This window comes from Syngnathus scovelli, chromosome 16 (genome assembly GCF_024217435.2).
Source record: "Syngnathus scovelli strain Florida chromosome 16, RoL_Ssco_1.2, whole genome shotgun sequence".
Classification (NCBI taxonomy): Eukaryota; Metazoa; Chordata; class Actinopteri; order Syngnathiformes; family Syngnathidae; genus Syngnathus; species Syngnathus scovelli.
In genome coordinates, this window is record NC_090862.1 from 2,069,888 (window position 1) to 2,082,406 (window position 12,519).

Here is a 12,519-nt window from a genome sequence, read left to right on the forward strand (position 1 = left end):
TAGACACAGACTTTGTGTATTAATATCTCCAAGTAGCTGTTATTGCTACCTTCATGTTATTTTGGGAATCTTACTCATTGCAGGCAGAAACAGTGGAAGAAGTGCGGTGAGTGAAAGCTACACCCAGGAAAAGTGAGAAAGCGATAGACAGACAGAGAAAGAGGGTGAGAGAGAGAGAGACGTGGCTGCAGAGCTGAAGAAAGGAAAAGAAAAATAAAAGCAGTGAGCTGATGTGGGGGAAGGAGCAGAGCAGACAGCCAGACTGGAAGGGAAAACCAACGAGGCCTCCAGATGGTTCTTTTAGCTGGCAATTGTGTTTTTTCTACAGTCTGTATTGTCATTAAAATTATTTTAGTTTGCAGTAAAAGAATCCATACACGCTCTCCTATGACACATAATATTTAAAATATAACAGTTTGGAATTGTGTCATCTTTTCATTTTGCATTAAAATGACCAGGAGGTTTTTTTTTACATGCAAAATGTTTCTTTCTTCTATAACAAAGAAAATTGTGACATGCAGAGACAAGAGATTACAATATTTGTGATCAAAGCAAGAAACCTTTGTAACCTTAAACGGCATGGAAGCCTCTGTCGGGACGAGATTATCATAATTAGGCATATTTCATTATGAAAAAGAAGAAAAAATAGAATGGATTAATTTTCTTTACAGCAGGGGTTAAAAAAGTGGTGCGTAAGGGCACAGAGCTTGTGGGCCAAATAAAAAAAACAAAAAAAGCTCTCTCACTTTTGTGAATTCAAAAGAGCCATTCATAATGTGCGAATAAATAAATAAATAAATAAATAAATAAATAAATAAATAAATAAATATTGATATGAAACTGTCTCGTGGCCAGAGTTCCATCCAATGTTTTCAAATGGTCACCAACAGCAAACAAACAAAAATAAAAGGTTGTGGATAAGAGCAAATTCAAAACTTAACCAAAAATTCATCCCATCATTTCTTACTGTGGCTGTGCCGGTGACTGTCTGACTTCCGATGTTGGTCCCATTCTGATCGCTGTGGCTCTGTGTGGTCTGGTACATGTTGAGTGGATGGTCACTGATCGAGGCCTGAACCCCGGGGTAGTCTTGGGGTGCTGGATGCTGGTGTGAATGTGGATGGGAGTGCGGATGTGGGTGAGGGTGTGAAGCTGTGAACTCTGTGGTAATGCCATTCTGGGGTGGGGGGGCAAACTGGGCTGATGGGTAAGTCTGGGCCATGGATGGATCTGGGGGAGTTGGTGTCTCCTGGTTACCCTGTGTAGAGAAAGAAATACGTAAATTGTGCACATAATGAATGATTGTCAATCAATTAATAAAATATAATAATTTAGATAACTCTATGAATGAGAATTTTGTCGCATGCTGTATTCAGTTACAGTGAGTGAGGGAAAAGAGAGAAAGAGTGATGCAGATGGTAGGTCTTGGCTAAATGCTCTGCTGTGTAATAAGAACCACATTTAGAGCGCTGAAATATGCTTAACGTGGCAGAGTAGTGCACACAAAACCCACCCACCAACCCACACATCCATACACGCGCAGGAACAGGCACACATAAGCGCACACATACGCGTGACTGGAATACAAGCCAATGAGAACTCGTCTGCAATACTCACATTTGAAATCACAGCTTTACATAAGTTTTAATTGTTATTGTACTGTCCATTTCCCCAAAAATCCGTGGGAAACTTGAATAACGACTTTCTCGGAGAGAGCCACAAAGAGCTTGGATCGTTAATTTTGCCACTATGATTACAGAGTATATCATATCCCAGGAGATCCTGTTACTGCATTTATATATTTCGAGTTAGACGCAAATGTACTTGAGAAAAGGCAATGTTTTTGAAGGCCCAGAGAATCAGACCATCAAAAATGGACAGAAAGACTTTTGACATGGATGTGACGCCCCAAGCGAAACACCTTTAAAGCATACGGGCTAACCAGCAAAGCCATAAAGCGACGGACTCTGGCCGCCATGGCGTTGCCTGAGAGCTTGGAGTAAGATTAGACTTATCCGAGCGAGCGAGGGTAGCCGTGTGTCACGCTGCCAAGAACGCCCGTGGTGCACTTTGGATGGCCATGCATGCACCTATGGCTGACTGAACTGAGTGGGCAGCGAGGAAATGAGCCCCATCGCAGCAACCAGCTATTTGCCCAGGGCGAGACGACTGCCTGGCCGCTGACAACTGCCGCTGCGGCAGCTGTGAAAGCATGTGCATTGCTCGGAAGAAGTGAGACCACTCCGAAATGTTTCTGCCTTTTGGCTTCCCCATTTTTTTTTGGGTTTCCACAAAAAAAAAAAAAAAAAAAAAATCTCATTTTGGTCCATTCATAGTTGTTTCATCTTTATACTGTCCACCACTGCACTGGAATTGAAATAAAATAACAATTAATTTTGACAGTTGCTGACATAAGTCAAATGCACCTGAGAACTTCATCTAAAATGAGTCTCCCAAATCTGTTCTTGTGGACTTTCTCAATAATCTGGCGACCAATCTCATTTTCATGCATTGACACAAACATCTCTTTCTACTCAAGAAACAAAATGACACTTTAAATTTCACACTCTACTTTCACTCCCTCTCATTACCACCTATTGACTCCTCGAAGCTTCTACACACATGAAAATGTAAGAATGAGGCTCACTTGCATGTGCGCACGCGTACACACACACACACACACACACACACACACTCCTGCAAAAGCGGCATGTAGCATGATGCTTTCTGCAGTCACAGCACAATATGCTGCAAGAGTAGCCGAGACAATAAGGAGAGAGAGAGATGAGGAGAGAGAGGGCGAGCGAGAGGAGGAGGGGGGGGCAAAGAAAGAAAAAAAACATGTACAATATTCTCAGGGGTACCTGCTCTACCATGTCGTCTCTGCCTTCCAAGCACATCCAGCTGTGCTATAAAGTCCAGCCCTGCAGTGTTTGCCTACAGCTAGCATCTATTATGGATAGCTTTGTGTACGTGAGTGTGTGTGTGTGTGTGTGTGTGTGGGTGTGTGTGAGTGAGCAGCAGGAGGAGGTGCTACTGGGAATGACAGAAGCATTCCTTAAAACTGTCCTTTTTTTTTTCTTCTTCTAACTTCTACTTGCAGGTTTTCCGCCCAAGGTCTAACCTATAGTAGGTATTATGGAAACCGTCATGATGGACTGGATGCTGCCCCCCCATTACTTTTCCATTAGTAAATCATTTGGGAAACTCCGTAAACATTTCAAATGGATAAGCACAGCATAGGTGGTGTCATTTTGTTTTTTTACACCAACCATTATATTACACTAAGTTGCAAAGACCTCCGACTTAGAAGACGCCATATGCCAGTGAGGAGGAAGATGGAGAAAAACAGTCAATGCAGAAAACCCCCTGCTGGTACCTTCTGAGCAATCCATTAGCTGATGTAGATGTGCAGATGTGATTGATGAAACTCCAAAAGCTCTTCAGTGGATTGTTTTCCCATTAAATAGTCATTTTCAGACATCCCCGACTTGGTACGCCACCAACCTTAGCAAAGCTTTACTACTCCAGACAACGAGTGGCATAAGGAGAAAGAAACTTGTGAGCTGCAAATTTGATTGCTGCCAATTTGTAATTATCTTATTCCGATTGCTATTACTTTTGGAAAACTTCTTTCTGCTCCATTTCATTCCAGATCGGAGAACATTTCATATGGTTTTTTTCTTTTATAATGACTGAAATAAATGATGGAAATGAAGTGACTTAAATATCGCTCATGGGAATCAATGGAAACGAACGTATAGGCATTATAGAATCGTTTTGAAATCAGAGACTAGTAAAAACGGTTCAAATATTCATGGTAATAAGATTTGCTAGCAATATATCTATTCTTTTAATATTTGTCTGGGCGGGCCACAGAAAATCATGTGACGAACCCTATCTAGCCCCCGGGCCTCGAGTTTGATAGCCACGACAGATAAAGTGTGTGATTTAATCCTCATCTTTTCACTTGTCTTTCTTATCTCCCCTAGCATTTTGTAACTCATCCTACAGACATACAGCATGTCTCAGCCTGGAAATGGTTATGCTCCAGAAAAAAAAGGTCAGCAATAAATCAAAACCCAAATGGAGAACCAGTATACAGAGACTTGTGCATAGGTTTGCACATCTACACACTGACAGTGTATCATCCACAGATCAATGGCTCACTAAACTGGCATGGCCTTCTGACTGCCTGATGGCCCGGACACACAAAGATGAAGGGAGTTTGCTTGAGAAGGAAGTGGATGCACAGCTGAGGAAAGGATGGGATCAACCCTGGCCTATGTGTGTGTGTCTGTGCTAGATGCATGTTTATATTGGTCTTGTAGTTGACAGATGGTTTGGGATGAGATGAGGTAAGGTGTGCTACAGAAAAGAATGAAGATTGAACACGTGTACACACACACACGAGCATGCACACACACTCAGCCTCTAAATGAGTCAAGCAGACTCCCACTATCATCCTCCCACCATCCGACACTGAAATTTAAAGAGAAATGTGATTTTTATTATACCTAATTATTTAATATTATATTTTATGGGCCTGAAGAAGGGCTATGAAATATATAAAATTACTTTTGAGGAAATAAAAAAAAACTAAAAATAATAACTATAAATAAGAATGCTTTGGGGGGCATTTATGATCTTTATGATGTCACTCTTTGTAGAAGAAACTTATCTGTGGCTCTTTAAGGTTATAGTACATCCAAAAGAGCAGTAATTATTTTTTTTGTAATATAATCAGGACACATATCCCAAAATATTATTTTCGTATTTTACGTATTGTTTGACAAGGACAATACGCCAGGTTGTAGTCTGACCGTAAGATGAACCTAGAAAATAATGACTGGATAACTGGGATGCCTATTTTTTTACCACCATTTTTTTTTTTTTTTTTACAAATGTCTGTCTGTCAGTCTATTCATCTGGGTGAATTAATGTTATTCACACAAAAACACTCTACAGCCTGTTCCAGCAACAGTGTATTAGCAGAGTCAGACATCAGGGGGATTTCTGTTTTAGCAGCGAGCCAGCAGTGTTGGCTTTGTGCTGCAGCAGCCCTCAAATCACTCGGGAGTGGAAACGTTATGCAACGGAACTGAGATGTACCCTCTGCACGCTTAACACCCACGGAAAATAGCAGGGTTCCCAACCAGTACAGGCAGGCTATAAATAATGCATATCAGGACAAAATCCCACACAGACACACACAATTTTCTTTTTAAATGAGTTGTCTCGGAAATGAAACAATATTATTTTGTGACTGCTTGTATTTTTCCAAATATTTGAGGAATGATCAAGCAAGTACAGGTAATATAAAAAAAAAATACTTTATATAAAAGCATGGGTGTTATGATTTTAAGCTTTTTTATTTTTTTGTGTGTGTCTGTGTTATTTTTAATGGTTTATTATCAGATGCAAACACAAAAATATAATTGCTATTTTGCCCATAAGCTCCCGGTAGCATCACATATGATGAAATTGTGCTTCAACCGTGCAAACCATCCAAAATTGTTCCTTTCTTTTTACGTCCACTGCGATACGCTAGTCGAGCATTAGCATCTTGAAATGGGAGAAGCCCATCTGCACCGTGAAGTAAGCTCAGAATCAACATGCAACAGTATTTTCTTAATTGTTTCTATCTCCATTTTCATTTCATCATCTAAACGTCAACTAATTAACACAATTTGGACACAATTTGGGAGTCTAATTACAGCAACATTTTCAATAACACAGATGCAAATTAGCACAACTTTACAAATGATCTTCGTGATTTTCTTGCCGGGCTGTTGTTTTCTGAAGAGGCACATTTCCAATGCAAATGTCATTATCACCTTCCATCATCAATGAAAGCAAGTAGCGACCGACACATTTGGCCAAAAGTGAAAAGGACTCTCGGGCTGCTGCAATTAACGTCATTAATTCTAACATTTGATGCGATCAGCCACATACTGACACATGCACGCACACACAATGACTGACCCAAATATGGAAATTGGAACTGGCTACTTGACATACCCAAATTTCTGTGGCATAGAGCCAAACCCTAAATATTTGTTTAAAATACCTGACTTTCACATCCCTCCCTCTGGCATTGCATGTGCGTGTAGATGGAAATTGAAGAAGAGAGTGTAAAATTGAATTTCTCCTTGAGGGATACTAAACGACTCTTCTGCAGCCACTGAGAGAAGGACCCTGACAATTGATATTTTCTTGACCGAGCAATTCCATTTATACAATTTTATGTAGCAGGCACAGAGCACGGAGGTGCAAAAAACAAACAAAAAAAAGTTGTCTTTTGATATTAAAAGAGAATATACGAGTAGGAGAACTCTTGTGCCAAAAAAACAAAAGCTTACTCAATACCTCTCATTTATATAATTTTTTTTACTTAAAATTTTCAGCTCCTCACCGTTTGTAATAATGGGGCATTTTATTGATACCGTGGACTTTTCCTTTTAACCGTTAATTAGAAAAAAAACCAATAGCTAACAGTAACCATTGCAGTAAAAAACAATTGTGCCACGTTTGATCAAACGAAAGTGACACGGCAGTCCTACATCGTTGACACGAGTTCAACATGCTGTAAATTAATGCGTGTTTGTGTGTACGCGGGTGCATGCCCATGCGTGTTACATGTGTGTGTGTGCACGCTAATATCAGCCTTGACTCTAGCTACTTTATCCTTTAGTGAATCTGTCACTTCCAATTTTCTCTGACACGGTGCTAAAATGGGCCCATATACTTGGCAACCCATGCAGACGCAAGATTTTATTTGCATTATTTACATAATTCCTTCCTATAGTTCATCCTTCTCCTGTCTTTCACAACTGAATCATCTCCAACACAGAACCTTCAGCATTACCATGTTTCTAATTTGAATACATTAAACCAGAACATACATTATCTGTATTATCTTTGCAGTCAGAACATATTTAGAACAAATCAAGGACACAGACACTCAAAAATTACAGTTAGGGTTTAGAAATGACGATACAGTAACTGGAAGTTAGGGAAACAACTGATCAATTATTTAGAGTACATTATTTATATAGAGCTTTTATTTTTCAATATATTGGTAGCTAGTGGAGGGAGGCCAGAATTAGGCTTATGTGCTCCAGCATTTTGGAATAGCTCGAGAGAGGACTGGCTGACTCCGAAAATAAAGTGCATTACAGTAGTCTAGCCGAGATGTAACGAAGACAGGGATCCCTGTTGAGAAAGGAAGGGCTTTAGCTGCCTAAGATAGAAGATGCTGGATTTAAGAACGGCACTGGTCTGGCGCTCCAATTTAAAATCACTGTCCAATATAAAACCCAGGTTTGACACTGTTGGCTTAAGATAAGACTCCAGAGAGCCTAGATCAACAGGGTTGGATGCACATGGGCCACTTGGACTGAAAACTATTATTTCTGTTTTGTCTTTATTGAAATGTTGGAAAGATGACAAATGTGAGGATTGCTTGGAATGTAACTTATAAATAAGGAATGTGGAGTTTCTGGATTTCCTCTGGGTGTTCCAGCTTCCCAAATCAGCTATGTTAGGTTAATTGAAGACTCTAAATTGCTTGTCGGAATGAATGCGAGTGTGAATGCTTGTCTGTCTACGTGATGGACCGGAGAGCCGTTTGCCTTTCAACCTTTCGTCAGCTGGGATAGGCTCCAGCCCCTTCGTGACCCTACGCAGGAGGTGCGGAATACATGATGGATGGATGGGTTAATTGGACAATTCTCCAAAGTGAAGCTGTCGAAAATGTCCAATACCCAATGTTGATTGGTTTTAGGTTACAACATGTGACATTTTTAAAAGCAGCTTTTGCAGTGAGAATCCCCCCCCCCCTCAAAAAATAATAACGATGATGAGGTCTTACCTTTTGATAAGGTCAAACATGTCCAGCAGAGAGAAAAACAAATAATACTTTAGTATTTTATTACATGATACAGCATGACACTAGAGAATAATTCTTTTAATAATACACACACACACACACACAGCATGGTGGCGAATGTGTGTGTTGAAAAGCGGCAGAGGTGAAAACAGATGGGGAGCAGATCCAGCCACTCCAACTCTTTCATCCCTCATCAAACTATTAATTCATCCTCACTCACTCTGGCACAAGACACACACACAAACACACACATAAACACACACATGAATATTAATCGTGGATCTGCACACACTTCTTCGCCACTACATGGCTGAGCTTGATTAAAGCCAATTGTTGACATAATTAACATATGGGTCGAGCAGTTAAGCAGTCGGAGATTTTTTTTTCCAAGTCAGGGGCTCCCCCAAAACAATATAATTGTTCTTCTGGATTTTGCTTGGAACGAACGAGGCCATGGATTAGAGGTTAAATACATTTACTGGCTCATTTATATTTTCAGAGGTCAGAGGTCAATTTCATCACTGATTAAACATCAACTGAAATACCTCACTGTGATACTGTACGAACAATAGACGTCGCTGCATCTAATGGAAGCTGAACTGGCTCAATAAAAAAATTTACATAACAGTCGAGAAATTGATCACACTCTCTCTCTCAGGAAATAGATAAGATTCAATTGTTTTTCATTTGACTCCAGTATAATAATCACACATTATTATTTGAATTAAAAGCATCATGACCATCTCTCTTACATTTACATAAATCCCATTAGCACAGAGGGCCAAGAAGATGAAAAAAGAAAACATGCCGCCACACACTCAACGTGTTCTTTCATTCTTTATACGACTGTCAAAAAAGATATATTTCAAACATAAGAGACAGACGAGTGGGCTTCAATTTATGATGATGTCACACGTGGTGCACTGTGCACTTGCGTTTGATCCCACCAGTATCTGTTCATCTTCCTAAGAATGTTAACGACTCTCAAAAATTATATTTTGCATTGCACTGTGCTGTGGCTAAAAAAAAAAGACGCAATCAACTGAGCAAAAGGGTGTAACTTTAAAAAAAAACAATAACAAAGCATGTCGAAGAACCTGTAATGTTACACACAATTTTGTACTCAAAATCCATAATTAGATAAAAAGCTAAACACACACACAGAATGCACATGCGCACACTCTCACAAGACAGTCAGAAATTCCGCTTCAGGAAAATTATCTGCGTGTGTGTGTGCATGTGTGCTACTCCTTTGCAAAAGTGCTTGCATCGGCAGGTTCACCCTGAGAGCCTCTCAAATCAAATGACCAAGAATAATGTGCAGAAAACTGCTGAGGTTGGCAAGACTCTACACACACACACACACATGCACACATTTTTGCAGCCATTTCCCCCTTTTTGTTTTATTTCTTCTCGTCTTTCATTAATCCTAGATTATCTTTCGTCCTCTTTCATCGTTTATTGCGGTACTGGTTACATTAAAATCCACGTTTTTGAAAGACATCTGACTCAATTGTGAAATGTTTTTGTCTAAATAAAAAAAAAAAATAGACAATTGAGCAAATAATGCAAAAAGTATTTATAATTCAATAAAATAATCATCGTATTCATGAAAACACAAGTAACGGAATATCATGTAAATGTACACAAACAGTACACCGGGGGTACAAAATACTGTATATTTTTGCAACAATGACTCTGTTTGTGTGTGTGTGTGTGTGTGTGTGTGTGTGTGTGTGTGTGTGTGCACGCGCACTGGTCCTGGGCCACTGACTAGCACAGCGCAGCATTGTGGATGCTGTATAACAAATAGGACCTGTCAGCCTAGGCGGGGGAGAGCGAGAGACAGCACAGATGATTGATTACTACAGTGTGTGTGTGTGTGTGTGTCTCCTTCGCCCCCCCCCCACACACACAGACCTTGCACTAAACAGAGGCGCTGATGTCAACACTTTGTCCCTTAAAACGAAGAAGTGTTATATATTGCCCAAGAGTGTTGTTGTTGCTTTTTTATTGGTCCATATTGCATATAGGATGGCATTAAATTGAGAAGAGAAATTCAAATATGTTTTTAAAGCACAAACATGCATGGAATGAAAGAAAGGTTTCACTCTCACTTGAGTCTATTTTTATTGAATGAACTTTAAATTGATCATTGCATTGTCACACGGCATCACTTGCATTTTGCAGGTATTAATAATGTTGATTGAAAAAGGAAATCTAGACACAATAATCTAGTGTAGCCGACATATTATATGAATATTCATCCATCTAGTTTCTATCTTAAAGAGCCAAAGTGTAAGTGGCAATTTTTTTACTTTCATCAACTCAATAGAATCACATTATTATTATTTATTTTTTTGCACATTTACTATTCACTCAAGTTGCTAGGTAGGAATAACCTGATTCTTTTTCAAACAAGGAAACGTTACACATTAAGTTGTCAGATCGTAAAAGTTCCTTTATCCTCTTTGATTAAAATAACAAAAATTTATGCAATGTATTAATATTAAAGCCAATACTGCTGATAATGTTTCACTAATGACGTCATATGTACGTTTGCTCGGGAGCATAATTGTATGTTCTGCGAGCGCCTAGTTTTGCACACTGCAATTAATCAAACTGCAGATTTAATGAGCACACACATTATAAACACAACATTGACACGCAGTCACAGAAACACACATTCAGTAGTTGGGAGAAATCAATCAGTGACGGAGATAGTCCGAGTCCGTGGCTCTCTTGCTCTTTGTGTGTTTGTTTATCTCGCTCTGTCTCTCACTCTGTGTTCGCTGTGATAAGTGGGTTAAGCTCCTTTGGGTTAATTAGACTGTTTCAAATGTGACTAATTTGCTCGACGTTGGCCCCATAATATGCTAAATGACCGGCATGTGTGTGCACCAGCTTGCAGGTTGACCTTTTCTACACCATTTGTGTTTTTTTTTTGATGAGTAAGCAGGTAATATTATGGCTCAAGTGACTTTTGGAAATGAAAAGTTTTGAATCAAAACACAATTACAACAATGGAAGCCGTTCACCGAGATGCACGATGTCCATAGACGAGCGAAAAAAGGAATCTCGGTCCCACAACGGACATGAAGAGATCAAAAACTTCCGAAAATAGAAGCGATACCGCATTAGGTAAGATTGTGTTGATAATCTAATTCTTGTCAATAAATAATAAATTATAATACAAGCCATTTTCTAAATTAGCTCTGCACACTTCCAAATGTCAGTGGAAGAGACAGAAATCTATTTTCTTGGGGTGTGTATCTGTTCAATATTTCAGGCAAGTGACGTGTGTGTGCACTCACACACTCATACAGAACAACCATACAGAAGTACACTTTAATAATCGTAATCTCATCACTACCGCCATGGTCCAAAACATAAAAGGGCAGCAGTAGGTTATTATTAAATTCCTAAAATAATGTAATAACGCAGAGTGTGAGGCAGCAAGAGGGAGAGAGAGAGAGAGAGAGATGGAGGGAGTGAATTAATATCCCTGAACTGCAGAGCCAACCCACAAAAGGCCACAGATGGAATGTTAAACAGTTTTCAGATCGATGTCAGTGAACACAACTTAACTAAACCATTTGTTCAGCCGTGAGAGATGTCAATACACCCGTGAGAGTCCTGTGATTTCCCTCAAGTTGCATGAAGCCACCTCAGCACTCACTCACTCCATACGTCCAACGCACATAAAAAGGGCTCTTCCCTACTTCTGAGAACACTTCCAATTATTCCTCCGAGCCATCTTCCATCACTGAATGTCAAGTATCGAGTGCCACGAGATCCAACAAACCCGAGCGTACCTCGGCGATAGCCTGAGTGCGAGAAGAATGTGTGGGTGGATTGACTAAAAAGAAAAAAATGGTGGATTCAATAGAACACATGAGTCAGAGATTTGGATTAATTTTGGTATTTTCAAGAAATCGTTGTCTCTCTTGCTCTCGTTTTAGAGGTCTGTTTTAAAATAACTAAAAAAATTGATGAGCTTTATGTCAATAGTGTTACATATTGAATTTTGATTTTTTTTTTTATATTCAGCAAAATAATGACCATATTTTTCATTATTGTTGCACACCATTATAAATATAAAATCCACTGATCTTATGGAAGCACCCCATGCCCTCGCCATTTACATTTTAAGCCAAAAAGCCAAGACTAAGACAAGAGAGGCAACTGCTGACTGCTATGTTTGTAGTGCTGACTCAACATTCTTCCGGCAATATGTAGATCTATTGCTCCATTACGGTAATCAGCCAGATGCATTAGTCACATGAACGTTGTCTCGGTAACAGGATACCTCCTTTATGTTGATGAAATAATAAATTACATACTTGGCAGATTGTGTATGTGGTTGGAGAAGTTCAAAAAATTGGAAGCTATTTAAAATAATAAAAAGGTTTTGCAAAAATTGCAGTTTCAAGAAATACAAAAAAAATTAAGCACGATAGAATTATTTTACTGCTTTTATTTTAAGGCGACTTGGATGTTTACGCTGATGATACCCGCGTGATGCCAAGTGGACCAGAATGTTAGTTGTTGCCTGCGGTTGTGGATAAAAGCTTGCACTGAGAAATACTCCTTTGCCATCTGTTTGAACCTCTTAATGCACAATATGA

The 12,519-nt window shown here is 39.4% G+C and overlaps 1 protein-coding gene across 9 annotated transcripts in view; it reads right to left on the reverse strand.

The window, feature by feature from the left end:
• The window catches only part of rbfox1 (RNA binding fox-1 homolog 1), a 67,004-nt gene that overhangs the window by 16,794 nt on the left and 37,691 nt on the right, over positions 1 to 12,519 (reverse strand). For 8 of the 9 annotated variants that reach the window (XR_007486617.2, XR_007486616.2, XM_049743935.2 and 5 more), the window contains one exon: positions 968 to 1,258. Coding sequence is in view for 7 of the 9 variants with exons in the window: in XM_049743935.2 (XP_049599892.1) it covers positions 968 to 1,258 (291 nt within the window). In the remaining 2 variants the exon portion in view is untranslated. Of the gene's footprint in view, positions 1 to 967; positions 1,259 to 2,864; positions 6,258 to 12,519 lie in introns of those variants that run through there. The other variant, XM_049743934.2, reaches the window with a different exon arrangement.